The sequence below is a fragment of the Hemicordylus capensis genome, chromosome 3 (genome assembly GCF_027244095.1).
Source record: "Hemicordylus capensis ecotype Gifberg chromosome 3, rHemCap1.1.pri, whole genome shotgun sequence".
Classification (NCBI taxonomy): Eukaryota; Metazoa; Chordata; class Lepidosauria; order Squamata; family Cordylidae; genus Hemicordylus; species Hemicordylus capensis.
In genome coordinates, this window is record NC_069659.1 from 282,115,850 (window position 1) to 282,133,620 (window position 17,771).

Sequence of the window (17,771 nt, forward strand, 5' to 3'; positions counted from 1 at the left end):
TCAGACCCACTCTCCTTTACAACTTCTGGTCCTTGCCCTCTCTCCTCTGCTGTAACCTCTGTCCCCTCCTCCAGCTCCTCCTCGGAGTCTTCCAGCATCCCCATGACAGCTAGGTATAATCAAGTGTCCTGGACTGCCACTGATTATTTCTTTACTGAAGGCTACAATGCTTAAGCTAGCATGGTGTAGTGAGAACCAGCATGATGTAGTGGTTAGAGGGTTGGGCTAGGACTGGGGAGTCCTGAGTTCAAATCCCCGTTCACCACTCTGGACTCCTCAGAGGAAGAGAGGGACATAAATGTAATATCCCTCTGTAATACAATGTAATAAAAAAGTAAATATTTACTTGGAAATGAGGGCTGGTTCATATATGGATCAAGAGGTTTTTTTGCACGTGTAGGCCTTTTTACATAACCAGTGCACTGAATTTGCATAGATTGAGGGAGTGGTGTCATTGCAGCAAGCCTCATTCCAAACTTATGCATGTTCAGTTAAAGTCAAAATGAAGCCTGTGCATGTGAACTGTATGCACATAGGTACTGTACGTGTGATTTAGAGCTGTGCAGAAAGTTGCTTCCTATGATGAACTGAACTTTGGGGAAACTAAAATCTATTGCTTTTAACCCATGAAGCAAAGAAGAAAATAGTCATTAATTTTGGCTTGTACGGTTACGGTATGACTATTTTTAACAATATAGCTTGCAGGTGTGTTTATGGAGAGAGGTGCAAGCTGTATTTCTTATTTATCAGTTTCAGACTTACAGAATTGGCAGCATTAGAGCAGCATAGCATGGCCATGTATGGGCAAGAACTCTAGGGGACTGTATATCCAGGACAAGAAATCCGATGCAAGATTGAAGAAGCAAGTAGCAACTTGCTTCTAAGAGCTGCAGAAGGAACAACCACAGAGTAGCAGGTGACATTTCTTTTGAAAGAGCCAGAGTGATGCTCACTGGAGAAAGGTAAACATTAAAACTCTAAATCAGGGGTAGACAACATGTGACTCTCCAGATGTTGCTGAACTACAGCTTCCATCATCCCCAACTCTAATAAATTGTGGCTGGGGCTCATGGGAGTTGTAGTTCAGCAACATCTGTAGAGCTGCACATTGCCTACCCCTGCTCTAGAGTCTAGATGTAAAGCATGTGAGAGACATAAAGATACTAGGGTGTGCTTTGCAGGCTACTGTGGTTGCTGTGCAGAAGAGACGTAAGTTTTGGTCAGAATACAAATATGCTAAATAAATGTGTGTATGTGTGTATGGGCTAGTTTATATGACTATTGTCAGAAGGTTCTGCTGAAGAATCATACCAGATAATGTTGGCAAACACCACTATTGACCTTCCAAAGGAGGGTTACAGACTGATGCATTCAGCTGTGATCTGAGAGCATTGTAGATCCCATCCAACATCCGTTAGCCACAAGCAACTACACACTGGGCAGAATAAATAAATCTGTTTATCACATGCTTAATAGTTATGTGAACCAAGTGTTTGTTTTTAATCGAATGAAAGCAACATGAACCCAACAGGCTGGTCCGCGTGATCGTTAAAATCAGGGCAGGAGGTGGGCAACCCACATTTGCATGATCGTCAGAACCCCCGCAAATCCCTCCAGCCCAGGTTGTTTCCAACCTGGCTACCCAGCTTTTAACTGAGACTGGAAAAGAGGACAACCCTTCTACCTTGATTCTCTGATCATGAGAATTCATGTGCCTTTTCAACATGGTCAAATGGCTCTTTGCCTGCCCACCCCGTATGGCAATCATAGAGACCTGTGACTACAGTAGCTACCATCAATGAACACAGTAACCTGCAAAGCACACTTTGTGGTCGTGAAGCTGGAGCGACTTTGGCAGGGCTGTGTCTACCTCTTACTCCTTCATGGCTAATGGGAGGGCAGTCACTGATGATATGAAGTTTTTCAGTCTGCTGGCACTGCTGGGAAAGCAGAAGTGCCCTTGGAGAACTTTCTGTAGAGTGGGACTTGCAGCCACCAACTTCAGCAACAGACCAAGCTGCCTTGATTGTCTCTTTCCAAAGTTTGCAGATCTAAACAGAGGTGCTGCTCATTTGCTGTTGACAGAGTAGGAGCTTGCCTGTCCTCCAATGATTATGTGAATGAGCCTAGTGTCTCTTGTGCAACAATCACATCAAGGCTGGAAATGACTAACCTCTAGGAAGTCTATTGTGGATTTTCCTCCCTCCATAATTTGTTACTCTCCTGTAGGATTTATTTTCATATGTGCAACTTCTGCTTTTAGTCATTTATCCAACATAAAAACTTTTAACTGCAAAGAGAATTTGACTAACACATGCAAGTTAAATAATGGCTGTATTCACGCAATACACGTATACACGTGATCTTGTATTCATGGCGATCCTGGTTAAAGAGTTGACCAGGATTGCTGAGCGCTGCAGAGCTGATTTTGAGAATTCAGAACTTCTGGGCAGTGGTCCCTCTAACAGGGATTCTCAGATGTTGACTACAACTCCCAGAATCCCCAGCTGCAATGACTTTTGCTTGAAGATTGTGAAAGTTGTAGTCAACCACACCTGTGAATTCCTCTTAGGGGGAACACTGCTTCTGGGCAATCTTGGTCAAACTGCTGTGGTCAACTGCATTTAACAGGATAGATAACCAGGATCAGATCCTGGTTAACTCTTAACTAGAATCACTATGATTGTGTGATTGCAGCCTAAATCAAGCAAAGGTGCATCAGGGTTCTTTCTTTATAAAGAAAGAAGAGCATCAGCACCTTTGGTGTAGTTTCTGGTGCAACAGGCAGAGGACACAATGTAGAGAAAAGAACACCAAATACACAAGATCAAAAAGATCTCATCTGTGTTTTTAGTGTCTTGAGACAACATGACTGCTGAAAATAAAAATGGGAATTGTAAACTTTGATAATTGACTACCATTTTCCTTTTGCCCACATCCAGCAAGATATATGATGTAATTATGTCTCATACGTATTGCAACAACTAGACATTGTGTTGCTTCAGATAGAAATAGGTCCTTTATATGTTTAAATGCTAAGAAACCTGAGAAACTAAAGCTTAGTTTGAATGAATAAGAGAGTTAGCACTTTATATTGACTAATCAAAATCCACACACACACACACACACACACACACACACACACACACACACAGCATAATGTTGGCCCTTGGCCAACTTGGCTTATTTCATCTGGTAATTGTATTATGAGGGAAATTATATTGTGTGAGCACTGTAAGATATTCCCCTTAAGGGAGGAGCTGCTCTGGGAAGAGCATCTAGGTTCCAAGTTCCCTCCCTCACATCTCCAAGGTAGGGCTGAGAGAGATTACTGCCTGCAACCTTGGAGAAGCCACTGCCTGTCTGTGTAGACAATACTGAGCTAGATGGACCAATTGACTCAGTATATGGCAGCTTTCTATGTTCCTATGAGAGGGTCTGGTAAATATTGATAAATATTATGAATGTTTCTGTGAGGGAGGGCAGGATGCCTCCTTGTCTCTTGATTGATTGATTAATTAAGTGCCATCAAGTCAGGGTCAACTCGTATCAAATGATAGATAGATTCTCTCCTGGATGATCTGTCATCAACTTGGCCTTTAAGGTCTCTTAGTGGTGCATTCATTGTTGTCATAATCGAGTCCATCCACCTTGTTGCTGGTCGTCCTCATCTTCTCATTCCTTCAACTTTTCCCAGCATTATGGACTTCTCAAAGGAACTGGGTTTTTGCATAATGTGTCTGAAGTATGATAGTTTGAGCCTAGTCATTTGTGCCTTGAGTGAAAATTCTGGATTGATTTGTTCTATGATCCATTTGTTTGTTTTCCTGGCTGTCCATGATATCCTAAAACGTTTTCTCCAGCACCAAAGTTCAAATACGTCTATACTTTTTCTATCTTGCTTCTTCAAAGTCCAGCTTTCACATCCATAGAGTGTCATGGGGAAAACATTGTCCAAATGATTCTATCCTTTGTAGGTATAGACATGTCACAGCATCTAAATATCCTTTCCAAGACCTTCACTGCAACCCTACCAAGTGCTAGTCTGCGACATATTTCTTAACTGCTGGACCCTTTACTGTTGATGTCGATCCTAAAAGGCAGAAGCTATCCACCACTTCAATGTCTTCATTATCCATTCTGCAGCTGGTTGCTATAGTTGTTGTCATTAGTTTAGTCTTTTTGACATTTAGTCGTAGTCCCATTTTTTCACTGTGCTCCTTGACTTTCATTACTAGAGCTTGCAGATCATCCACATTCTCAGCTAACATAGTGGTGTCATCAGCATAGGGCAGGTTATTGATGTTTCTTCCTCCAACTTTAAAACCATGCTTATCTTCTTCCAATCCAGCTTCTCTCAGTATATGTTCAGCATATAAATTGAATAAATAAAGAGGAAGTATACAGCCTTGCCTTATTCCTTTGCTCATCTGGAACCAGTCTGTTTCACCATTTTTCTGTCTGGACTGTGACTTCCTGTCCTGTGTGTAGGTTTCTCATTAGAACAATGAGATGTTCATGGACACCCATTTTCCTCAGGATATTCCACAACTTGACATGGTTGACACAAAGGCTTTTCTGCAGTCAGTAAACACATATTGACTTCTTTTTGGTATTCCTTGGCTTTCTCAATTATCCAGCGTGCATTAGCAATTATGTCTCTTGTTACTCGGCCTTTTCTGAAATCAGCTTAAACGTCCAGCATTTCCCTTTCCACCTAGGGCTCTAATCTGCGTTGGATTATCCTGAGCATTATTTTGCTAGCATGTGAAATTAAGGATATTGTGTGATGGTTTGCACAATCTGTTAAGTCTTCTTTCTTTGGTATGAGTATGTAGGCTGACCTCTTCCAATCTGTTGGCCACTTTGTCATTCTCCAAATTTGCTGGCATAGTTTGGTTAGAACCTTGACTGATTCTTCTTCTGTTGCCTGCCATATTTCTGCAGTTATTGCATCAATTCCTGCAGCCTTCCGACTTGGTAATGACCGGAGTGCTGATCTAACTTCATCTTCCCATACTAGAGGTTCTTGCAAGTAGGGAATATCTTCTAGAAATTGAATAAATAATAATAAATAATAATAGTGTATCTTGGATGTTGACGTCCCTGCTGTACAGATTTTCAGTATACTGCTTCAATCTCTGTCTGATCTTCTCTGAATCAGTAACTATTTGTCCTTTGGCATCCCTTAACATACCAGTTCGAGGTTGGAACCTCCTTCTGAGTGCAGAGATCATTTGGAAAACCTTCCTTTTTCACCCGTGTCTATTTCCATCAAGATCTTGTCAGATGTCATTGTAGCATTGCTCCTTGTCTCTTCTAATAGCTTTCTGAAATTCCCTATTAAGTTCCTTCATGAGGTCTTTATCTTTCTTGACTTTGGCTTCTCTCCTCCTCTTGGCAATTTCCATCATCTGTTTTTACATTCATGTTACTTTCTTCTGTTTTTTAGTCTTTGGTCTTCCAAGTGAAATACAAAGTACTTACAACCTACAAAGCCCTCAATGGCTTGGGAGTACTTAAGGGTACTTAAGAGAGTACCTTCTCTGTCATGAACCCTGTCGCCTATTAAGATAACCTGGAGTGGTCCAGTTATGATTGCCACTATGGATGTGCACAGACCGCGGAGGTGCGGTCCGATGCCGAGGGGGGTTGCTTTAAGGGCGGGGAGGTTGTACACACCCCTCCCACCACTGTTCCCCCTCTGGTGCTCCATTTTAAAGTAAAATCTTCGGGGCGGCAGCAGTCCTCCCTGCCGCCCCACCCCCTTGTTGCCTGCCAAACGCGGAAGTAATGTCCGCACATGCATGTGCCGCTCACACGCCCGCCACTGACATCACACACGCTGTGTGGCACGTGTATGCACAGACGTTACTTCTGCGTTTGGCAGGCAACAAGGGGGCATGAGCGGCAGAGAGGACCACTGTCACCCTGAAGATTTTACTTTAAAATGGAGTGCAGGGGGGGGGAAGCGGCGGGAGGGGTAAGTACAACCCCCCCGCCCTTAAAGCGACACACGCAACCCAGTGTCGGACCACCGGACCAGAGAATATGCAAATCAGTTCGCAGGCCTCCAACATGGCCTGCGGACCAGTTCATGCACACCACTAGTTGCCACCAGCTCGTTTATGGTGATTCAGGACCTGGCCTTCTCTGTGGCTGCCAGGGCTATGGAATATGCTCCCTGTAAGAATAAGAGCATTTCCATCTCTGATTGCTTTTAAAAAGACTTTCAAGATGCACCTGTTTTCTCAGGCTTTTAACTGACATTCATTTTTAGCTGCTTAATTGCTTTTATCCTATTAGATTGTTCTAACTTTTTATTCCATGTAATTGTTTTAATTGTTTTTACTCTGTTTTATATTTGTTGTTTTAAATTGTGTGCACCTCCTAGAGATGCACTCATGAGGCAGTATATACATGTGATAAATAAATCTTTAGTTACTTATTAGAACTGATGTGTATTTGTGTCGGTAGCAGAATTCACCACTAAAATGTCAGAATTTGAATCATAAACTCAATTATATTTCAAAATAATGAACATTATCTAAAAGGTCATAGTCAAATATTTGGACTTTTGGTGACAGAGAGTAGTAGAGTGGAAGGAGAGATAAGACATTAATATAACACCACCAACAGATATGTAATGGTCTGGTTTTTGAGTGTACAAAAACAGGTGAGAAGGTATGAGTTGGTTCTTGGCATCCATCCATTCCTACCCTGGGATGATCCAAGAAGTCACATTAAGCTCACTAAGCAGGATATCTGGCACTGCAGCTGGTCTTAAACACATGGGTTTTACTAGGAAATCAGCATTTCACATTTGTGTTCCTTCAGAACTCTTGGGTGGATTCCATCTGGCCCCGGTGATTTGTTAATTTTTAGTTTCTCAAGACAATTTAGAACATCCTCTCTCATTTAGGTATGGAGTAGAGAGAGTGGACAGAGAGAAATTTTTCTCCCTTTCTCTCAACACTAGAACTAGGGGCCATCCCATGAAACTGAAGGTTGGGAAATGTAGGACCAACAAAAGAAAGTACTTTTTCACACAGCCCATAATTAATCTATGGAATTCTCTGCCACTGGATATGGTGATGGCCACTAGCTTGGGTGGCTTTAAAAGGGGCTTGGACAATTGATGGAGAACAGGTCTATCAATGGCTACTAGTTTGGTGGCTATACGCCACTTCCAGCCTCAGTGCCAAGCTACCTCTGAATACCAGTTGCAGGGGAGCAACAGCAGAAGAGAAGGTATGCCCTCATGTCTTGCCTGTGGGCTTCTCAGAGGCATCTGGTGGGCCACTGTGGGAAACAGGATGTTGAACTAGATAGGCCTTGGCCTGATCCAGAAGGGCTGTTCTTATGGGTTCACTGCAGGCTTAAAAGGCTGAGTTCCCTCCTAACCTGCATAGGTTTAATGGTCTGGAAAACAATGAGATGAGAACCACTGATAGTCTCCTGAACCAGTTAAATACTCCCATGGAGAATTTGAGGCATCCCCCCACTACTGGCTAGGTGAGAGGTTGGTTTACATTTAGAGAACTCTTCTTGCTTGGATACCATTTGGACCAGCTCCACTTTGGTTCCTCCTTCTCCTTTTTGCAAGAGCTCTCTTAGATCAATCCGAGATATATATACTGGTTAGCTTATGAAGAAAAGTGATAAACAGCAACTCTGGAGTGTTTGTATATTTATAGCTACTGGTCAACATCCTGACTAATGCTGTGCTTGTTGTACAAGGGCATTGTGCTAGTATAAAGTGCTGGCACTCGTGCTAAGTCTGGAGTCTCGTGCGTTCCAGACTAGTAGTGTACTAGTGCAAACCTGTTCATGTTTGTGCAAAAAGGTGTACAATCTGTGGCATTCTTCATATGCTCTGCTGCAGCTAACTTTTGTGCAAGAGTGCAATTTTGAGCATCCCCATGATTTCGCACAGCTACATAATCTTCTTGCACTAATTCAGTTTTGTTCCTTCTGCAAGTACAGCATTAGTCCAGATGTCGGCCACGATATAAAAAGACATTTGCAACAGATGAAAAAGTGGTCTATATTCAAATAAAATAATCTACATTCAAGGCTTCCACCAAATGATCCTGGGGCTAGCAACTTTGTGGAAATTAGAGATCCCTCTGCAGAACTGCAGTTCCCAAGGATTGTTGTTTAGCATCTGTGCAGTTGTCAAACATTCTTAAAAATTGTATTATAGCATCTATGAAAAATTAGCAGAATTAAGGCAGCATTTGGATAACTAATGCAATGAACATTATCCTTGCCCCTGGAGCCCCTGGTGGCGCAGTGGTAAAACTGCCGCCCTGTAACCAGAAGGTTGCAAGTTCGATCCTGACCAGGGGCTCAAGGTTGACTCAGCCTTCCATCCTTCCGAGGTCGGTAAAATGAGTACCCAGAATGTTGGGGGGGCAATATGCTAAATCATTGTAAACCGCTTAGAGAGCTTCCAGCTATAGAGTGGTATATAAATGTAAGTGCTATTGTTATTGCAGCCATTTTTATGAACATAGTTAAACTTGCAGGCATTTCGACTAGGAATATTTCAAAGTATTAAAATGAGTCATCCTGGTATTTTTCCTCACTGTACTTTTTGTGTTCTGCTTCTCACTATTTACATTCAATAAAAAGATACCAACTTAATGAAAGCAACACACCCATAGACACAGTAGGATAGAAATAAATTTTGTTCTGATGCAAGGCATGGCTGAAATATTTTCTTGCAGGAGGTTCAAGCTGTTTCATAGGGGCAAGTCCTTAGTGAAGTAAATACTCTATCTCTTGTAGTTCTCAAATTGAAGAGATAAACAAGACAAAGCAGAACCAGATGGGGATATGGTTCTTAAGCAAGTCCTTTTTTTTTTTTTTGCCCTTCATCTTTCCAAGAAAAAGCCAGCAGTAAACATCAGTGTTGCATATCCCGCTGTTGGATGACCTTTTCCGGAGAAGGTCATGTGATTTTAATTGATTACCACTGCCTTCCAAAGCCTCCTGTTTTGTTCCGTAGTCATTGCTTTCCCCAGGAGGCGTGGGTTCTTTATCTGCACCACTCTGCCATATATTATAGCCTAATGCACTGATGAACTCATCAAGAAAAGGTTCAGCCTTCATCTGGGAAAGTAATACAATCCCAAAGAGGAAAAAAGCCAACAGGGGGGAAAATTGCCATTGCTTAGTTTCAGTACTGGCATCTATAATTTCTTCCTGAGCCTCATACAATTTTTTAAAAATTCCATTCACTGGAGCATCATTTGCATGTCATCCTCTGCTTCCACCCCCACCCACCCCCACACCAATTATTAATTCTTTTTTTGCCTGTTTGAATTCTTCCTTACGTTGCTTTGTGCATCTTTTGTGAGTTTGTACCTTGTCTTCTTGACTGGTGAACATATTGAAGCCTAAAGCTGTGATCATATACAGACCCCTTTTGAACTATTGGGAACTTACTTGTAAGGAAAACATTCATATGATTGAGTTCTTAAAGCATGAGCTTATGCCTCTTTACCCAAAAGTAAATCCCATTGTCCTCAGTGGCACTTACTCTCAGGTGGTTTATCCTCCAACTATCCCTATTTACTAAGATAGCCCCTGTTTTCTAATCCCTGACCTTATTGTGCTACTATTAAAGTTTGGGGGTGCCTTGTCCAAATTTGTATTAGTATGAGTTCCTACAATTGTTGTAATTCTTGTCCATGAAACTCCTTCCATGGGAAATCTGTCTTGTCCATTTGGTTTTTTGTTTCTGTCACTTTAAAAAAATGTATTTATGCTGCTTCATCATGGCGGGGCAGTGTTCTTGGGAGGGGTGAGCGAAGTACACTGGGAGGTATAGTTTCAGTAGGGTCACCCAAGGTGCGAAGGTAATCCCAGCTGCCCAGCTAAAGCAAGCAGACACCTATATTGGGCAGCAGCGATACAGGAAGGACAGTCACTGTAGTGACAACAAAGGCATCATTTCATACTGCGTGGAAGAAGGCAATAGTAAACCACTCCTATATTTTACCAAGAAAACCACATGGATAGATAAGATAAAATGATTGTCAGTGTAGTGCTGGATTTATTTATTTAACGTATTTGTATTATACCACCCAAATGCAATTCTCTCAGCAGTTTACAACAAAACAATAAAAACAACCAATAAAAAGGTTACAGTAAATTACATTACAATAATTTAAAACGTCAAAGCCATTTAAAATTATCAAACTATTAAAACAGTATCTAATTAAAAGGATGATGGGCCCCTCAGGTTGGACAGTACTCAACATGCTACTGAAGAAGAGCGGAGGGTCTCTCAGAGTAACAGTGGTGTTTATGACGCAGTTAGATTAAAGCCTTTTGGACGGGAAAAGAAAACCAAAAGCTGCAAAGACAGAATTACAATGGGAACATGGAATGTAAGGAGCATGAATATGAGAAAGCTTGACACAGTGAAAGATGAAATGAATTGACTACAGATTTACATTTTGGGCATCAGCAAATTAAAATAGACTGGAACTGGACACTTTCAGTCAGAAAATCATACTGTTTGACTGTAGTATGACTGTTGCTGGGGTCTATCATGTTTCTTTTTAGAATGCGAGCCCTTTGGGGACAGGGATCCATCTTATTTATATATTATTTCTCTGTGTAATCCACCCTGAGCCATTTTTGGAAGGGCGGTATAGAAATTGAATTTAATAATAATAATAATAATAATAATAATAATAATAATAATAATAATAGGTCCTTGGGAAGGACTCGATGTCTGGATAAAACAAACCAGTCAATAACACCTGTCTGACTGTGTAAACAAGAAATAATAATAATAGCTAGAGATGCTAGATCGTAAGACCAGGAAAATAATGACCATCAATCATGCTCTGCACCCCCGCAGTGATGTAGATAGGCTATACCTCCCTCACAGCTGCAAATGCTGCAAGTCCATCAAACAGTAGAGGAGGAGAAAAGAGGCCTTGAAGAATATATCAAGGACAGTGAAGAAGATGCACTTAAAATGGTCAATAACGAGAAACTATTCAACACCAATGAAACAAAGCAGGCCTACAAGAAAGAACAAGTCAAGAACGGAGCAGAAAAATGGAAAAATAAGCCACTGCATGGTCAATATTTGCACAATATAACTGGAAAATCAGACATCACCAAGGCCTGGCAATGGCTTAAGAATGGCAACTTGAAAAAAGAAACAGAGGGTCTAATATTGGCTGCACGAGAACAGGCACTAAGAACAAATGCAATAAGAGCAAAAGTTGAAAAATCAACAACAAACAGCAAGTGCAGCCTTTGTAAAGAAGCAAATGAAACCGTGGACCACCTAATCAGCTGTTGTAAAAGGATCGCACAGACTGACTACAAACAAAGGCATGACAAGGTAGCAGGGATGATACACTGGAACATCTGCAAAAAATACAAGCTACCTGTAGCCAAAAATTGGTGGGACCATAAAATGGAAAAAGTGGTAGAAAACGAAGATGTAAAAATATTATGGGACTTCTGACTACAAACAGATAAACATCTGCCACACAATACACCGGATATAACTGTAGTCAAGAAGAAAGAAACACAAGTCAAAATAATCGACATAGCAATACCAAGGGATAGCAGAATAGAAGAAAAAGAAATAGAAAAAATCACCAAATACAAAGATCTACAAATTGAAATTGAAAGGCTGTGGCATAAAAAGACTAATATAATCCCAGTGGTAATTAGCGCCCTGGATACAGTTCCAAAAGACCTTGAAGAGCACCTCAACACCATAGGGGCCACAGAAATCACCATCAGCCAATTACAAAAAGCAGCTTTACTGGGAACAGCCTATATTCTGCGACGATATCTATAACAATTGACAATAAAATTCTGGCATCCCAGGTCCTTGGGAAGGACTTGATGTCTGGATAAAACAAACCAGTCAATAACATCTGTCTGACTGTGAAAACAGTAATAATAATAATAACAACAACCACAACTAGGAGTGTGCACGGTTCGGTCCGGGCACAATAGAAAAGACCGCCGGACCGGTCCGGAGGTCCGACGGTCCAGATGGGTGGGGGACTGTTACTTTAAGCGGGGGGGGGGGGTAGTACTTACCTCCCCCCGTCGCTCTTCCCCCTCCGGCGCTGGTCTTTTAAAAAATCTTCTTGGGGCGGCAGAGTTCCTCCCTGCCGCATAGGTCACTGCATGCACGCTGCATACATCATGGCGCGCGCGCAGCAGCATCAGAGACGAGCACGCGCGCCAAGGAGGGCGCATGTGCGCCGCTAGCGCTCATCTCTTTTAAGCCTTTACAAACAACGACGGGGGCAGGGGCGGCAGGGAGGAACTCTGCCACCCCAAGAAGATTTTTCAAAAGACCAGCGCCGGAGGGGGAAGAGTGGCGGCGGGGGGGTAAGTACTACCACCCCCCCACTTAAAGTAACAGTCCCCCCCCATGCCAGACCGGGGGGGCACCGGACCATGCACACCCCTAACGCAATCACCAAGTTGGAAGGCTACAGGAATTGATGGAATAGCTATAGAAATATGGCAGGCAACAGAAGAGGAATCAGTCAAGGCTCTAACCAAACTATGCCAGCAAATTTGGAGAATGACACAGTGGCCAACAGATTGGAAGAAGTCAGTCTACATACCATGCATACCAAAATCCACACTCACATATATTCTCCTTCTCTCCCATAGGGGAGGAGACTGAAGACTGAAGATCCAGTCTTCATGATCTAGCATTGCCCTGAGGGTGGCAATAGTTAAACCTCTGAGTGGGGAATGCAGCCAGCTTTTCTCTCATGCACCTATCAGTAAATGCATGTGCATGAGCTCTAAGTCACCATGCAGGGCACAGCCTGACATTTCATACACTGCTGAGGTACATTTTAAATGGCTGGTGACATATTGTAGGACCTTTTTCTTTTCCTAGTATATCTACAGCTAAAAAAAAGAACCACCTTCTTGGCTTTCAATCAGTGGAGGTCAAGGCTTTTGCAAAATAAGCGAATAGTGTACCACATACAAGAAGCAGCCTTTTGCACTGTGTAAAACTGAAGGGTGGGGCAGGACTTACAGTAGCTGGTGATCCTATGTAAAAATCATGGACACATATGTCCCTGTTTTCATCTGTCCAGTGTTGAAGAATATTCTGTGTACATACAACTGCAGTCCTATAGCCCAATTCTGTGCATGCTTAATCTGGAAATAAGCCCAACTGAACAGAGTGGGACTTATTTTTGAGAAAACATGCATGGGATCTGGCTGTTAGTCTTCTTGTTATATCCTCACAGCAGGAGCCATTGCTGGCAGTCTTCACAGACCTTCTCCCCAACATGGACAATTCTTTCTGCCCACCCTTCATTTAACAGAGAGGTTTTCATTTCAGACATTTCTGTCTGCCTCAAATGCTGTTTTTGCTGGAGGCAAGGAATTCTGGGCTCTTGGGCTTAATGTCTTCACAATGGGAGGCATTCTGCATCTATGGAAAAACTCAACCCAGATTGTGAAGGGATGGATTCATCTTGAAGAGGGTCTACAATGCAACAATTTAGATCAGAACATGAATAGGATACTTCTTACTTTTAGTTCATTGGTTTATTTTCTTGGGAAAGTGGGGATAGATGAGAATGCTAGAAATATAACAAATGTTTAAATTTCAACAATTTATAAGCAGTAGAAGAAGAGACAAAAGAATTATTTTGCATATTATACTGTGGTTAAACACACACATATTCTTTTCTTGCTTAAATTCCTCCCAATCACTTATTGGTTAATAGTTTCAGAAGCTGGTATGGACAGGGAAGGCCTTAATGAAACATTTTGATAGATGGCATTGTTTGCATGGACATGTTTATTTTTTTAATGGGTTTGTAAGTTGCTTTGAGATGCCCATCAAGGAGGGTGGGAAACAATGTAAAAATGATATATAAATAATGTACCATGTATTTACCTGAATCCCAGACAAGTCCCCCCCACCACAAGTTTTTTAAATATTAGAAACTGGGAGGTCATCTTAAATTCAGAACCCTGTTCCTTTTGAGTAAATGCAGGTATAACCTTTGCTTTTTAAAAGGGTTATCTTTAATTCAGAGTCTTTGATTCAAGTAAATATGGTATATTATAGAGGCTAACCCCTCTATAATACAGGTAGTGTACAGGTAGTGTAGAAATACACTAGGTGAAATACAGTGGGTAGACCACAGGAAGTTGGATCATGGGAACAGTTTGTAAGCAGAATAATTTTCAAAACACACCTTTTATGGCTTCATTCTTGCATGAGCCATCTGTCAGAGATACTCTAGCAGAGCCCTATACTGGGCAGGAGGTTGGACTAGAAGACCTCCAGGGTTCCTTCCAGATTTAAAGTTCAGTGATTCTATGTTGTTTTCAATTATTTAAGGGCTGCAGTCACTCCAGACTCTTCAAACCAGAACAAAAAGCTTTCACTTTCATAAACGAACCGCCCAGACATTTGGTGTCATTCTTACCTCTGAGTTACTCTGGGAGTGAACTTTTGAGAGTGTACTAACTCTCTTACTAAAAGGTCTATTGCCGACAGGAACAGATGGAAATAATCCACTGGCCCTTGCACTGAATATTTCCCACCTATGAAGATGCACCCTTCCACGAGTGAAACTCTGTGTCCCACTCTTCTACAGATGTTTCAAATAGACATGCTGTGAGCAACAAAGCAAACAGCTAACTTCCAGCCCTGCTGTACAGAGTACCTTCCCAACTGTGCAATGAAGATCATACGACTCCATGGTCAGCAGATGACAAAAATTGCTCTTATTGTAAATGATTAAAAGTTCCTTAGAAAAGTAGGATGTATTCTACCCCTGTAGCTCCAGGATAGTCCACAAGATTGAACATTTATATTGCTTTAATATGAATGTCTAAGGTTGCAATCCTAAACACACTTCCTAGGGAGTAAGCCTCATGGAATACTGTGGAACTTACCTCTGAGTAAACATGCATCAGATTGTGCATGTAAATCCCTCTTTAATTACAGTCTTGAATTTTGCCTAAATTCTTCGGCTACTGCTATTAAAACCAGATTTGCATTTTGAAGTGTCATTCTACACCTTGAAGCAATCTATATTATTTGGAATCTGGTTATACTGTCTTGAACTGCACTTTTCAAGATGGTTAATATCAACCCCACCCCTCCCATTTTGCTGGGTTGGGTCTTCAGGGAACTAGAATTGGGCATTCTTTGTGGTACTGTGGAAGAAGGTAAAGTGTGCCATCAAGTCAATTTTGACTCTTGGTGCCGACAGAAAATCTTTTGGCTTTCTTTTGGTAGAATACAGGAGGGGTTTACCATTGCCTGTATGAGATTATGCCTTTCAGCATCTTGCTATATCACTGCTGCCCAATACAGTACCAGTGGGGATTCGAACCAGCAACCTTCTGCTTGTTAGTCATCACAGCATTGACTCTCATCTGGTTCTTTCGTCTCTCTTCCCTATCTTTACTTCTTAGCTCTCCACCACATAGTGTTGGATTTCTACCTTTTTATTTGCACATTTTCTCTGTCTTTAAAAGTAACTTGAGACACACTTCCAGTCTTTTCTTGGCATAGGATAACTGGCAGGAGAAGCATTACAGTATCTGTGTCAGGGTACTGCTAATCAATCAATCAATCAATCGATAGATAAATAAATAAGTAAATAGTTAAGTAAGTAAGAGTCCTTGTTTGGGGAATGAGGGACAGAACCATGACAGTTAAAACGGGTTTGAGACTGCAATTATATGCATATTTATGTGGCAGGAAGCTGCTTTGACTTCTGGATAGCATGCATAGGCTTATGCTGTCCGCCTGTAGCATGCTGATATTCTCTTAATGTTATACTGGTCACTTTCTAGAAACTTAACTCTAAGGTTCCTGAAGTTGAACAAATCTGTTGTGCTGGGCTGGTGTTATTTAAAAAGAGGAAAAAGCAGACACAATTGCATTAGTAGAATTGTAATGGAAATAGCAAGCATGAGTAGGAGAAAGAAAAGCCACTGGCCATTAGAGTGGTGAGTGAGTTAAAAGGATTGTATTGTTAGAAATTGCTACCGACAACTATTTAGTGACTTCTGATGGATTTCAAAGTTATGCTTGGAAATAATGTATGCTCTTGAAATGGGAGGGGGGAAATTCTTATTAAGGATTTCTATGCAGTGGTATCTGTTCTCCTGATTAACAACATCTTTCCTAGATGCCCCACCCAATTTTTGTAAAACCAGCTTGCTGTAGCATAAGCATTCCAAGCAGTATGAGAAATAAGCATTCATTCTCCTTAAATTAAAAAAGGAGAGCATTTGCCTTTTTTTCAGTAAGACCTGTGTTAGGCAGATAACTTGCTGCAGGCTATGCAGATGGCTAACAGCTTTTGTAAGCGCAGGACCAGGAGCATCCCAAGAGAATGCTTAACGAAGCAAATGGAGTAGCTTTGCAAGAAGTCGCCAGCATGCTTGTGTCTCTGAAACAGGAAAACAGTAAAGGGTTAAGAGTCAGCATCAGAACTACGCAAAGCTTGATTTAAAGAGGGGAAAGAATGGATATCCTCTCCCCCGCCCTTGCATGGACGGTCTGCTCTTTCTAGTGGATCACATGGGCTTGTTAGATCCTAGTGCTGCAGAAGCACCAGCTGCTGCTGCTGATCAGGGGAGGGTGCCTCACCGGCTGTGTGTGTCAATGCCTTGTGGTCCCAGGCTCCAGTTTAAAGGAGGGGAAGCCCAAGATGTACCTCTGAGCAAGTGGGTGGGAGCCTGGGATCTACCCTTTTTTCCTCCTGTGCTCCAAGATCTAATCATGTCTATTTGTTGTTGCCTTTTTTTCAGGGATTATGGATCCTCAAAAAGGAAATCAGGTAAGAGATAATATATTGTGTATATATAATGGCATGACTAGTGCAGAAATAAAAATGTTTTCTAGCAGTGTTTTTGTTTCCTATTGAATGAAAGATTGTGACTGTTTAATAGGTATCATTTTGTGCTATGACTAGAAAAAGGGGTATTTAAATTGATGTCATAGTGGAGTAGAGGAAAGGGTGCTTTCATATTTCTTTTCCTTGCCTCATGTTCATGATGATTAAATATCCTCTTATACATCTCAGGATTCAGTAATGTGGCTGCTTGATATTTAATCTGACTCTCTCTGCATAGTCTTGCATAGAACTGGAATTCACCTGAAGACTATCTAGTCTTGCTGAGTCAAGGTCCACCCTAACCAAATGTTACCTGTATGCTATTTAGGAATGGTTTTAGGCTTATTTTTGAAGGAATGTGTGTACTATATTCTGACCCTATCGGCTGAGTTGCATATACATGGTATCTTCCCCACCCCCGTTTTGCACCCTTGCAATCTCCTATTCCTCTCTAGTTTTAAACATTTGTCAACTTAAGAAGGATGTGTCTGTACAGCTTAGTTGTGTAAAAAGGGGGATTCTTTATAAGCGTAGTTTGTCATATAGAGGTTAAAATGGTCTCTTTACTATTAAGGTACAGTAGCCTTGGTCTCCTTTGCACCAGCTGTACTGATTTCTCTTCTGAAGCATGTGTTTCTTGATATGTGTTACGGTTGCATCCTTACTCTGTCTTGCACAAACTATATGGGATATGTGATTCCTTGTAATTAGGTTATCTCATGTAACACAAACCAAACCACTCTAAAACATTAGATTTTCTGCAATCTTTATTGGTCTGCCCAATAAATTGTAACAAGTCTGACCTAAACAGCTATAGTGTCTTTCTTTCTGTGCTCTGCTGTGTGGGGAGTGGCTATGGCTCAGGAAAGG

General features: G+C 41.5%; 1 protein-coding gene across 4 annotated transcripts in view; it reads left to right on the forward strand.

Annotated features, from left to right (window-relative positions):
* The window catches only part of SH3PXD2A (SH3 and PX domains 2A), a 439,126-nt gene that overhangs the window by 240,278 nt on the left and 181,077 nt on the right, over window positions 1-17,771 (forward strand). For 3 of the 4 annotated variants that reach the window (XM_053311873.1, XM_053311875.1, XM_053311874.1), the window contains exon 6: window positions 16,816-16,844. In XM_053311873.1, coding sequence (XP_053167848.1) covers window positions 16,816-16,844 — 29 coding nt within the window. Of the gene's footprint in view, window positions 1-16,548; window positions 16,845-17,771 lie in introns of those variants that run through there. The other variant, XM_053311877.1, reaches the window with a different exon arrangement.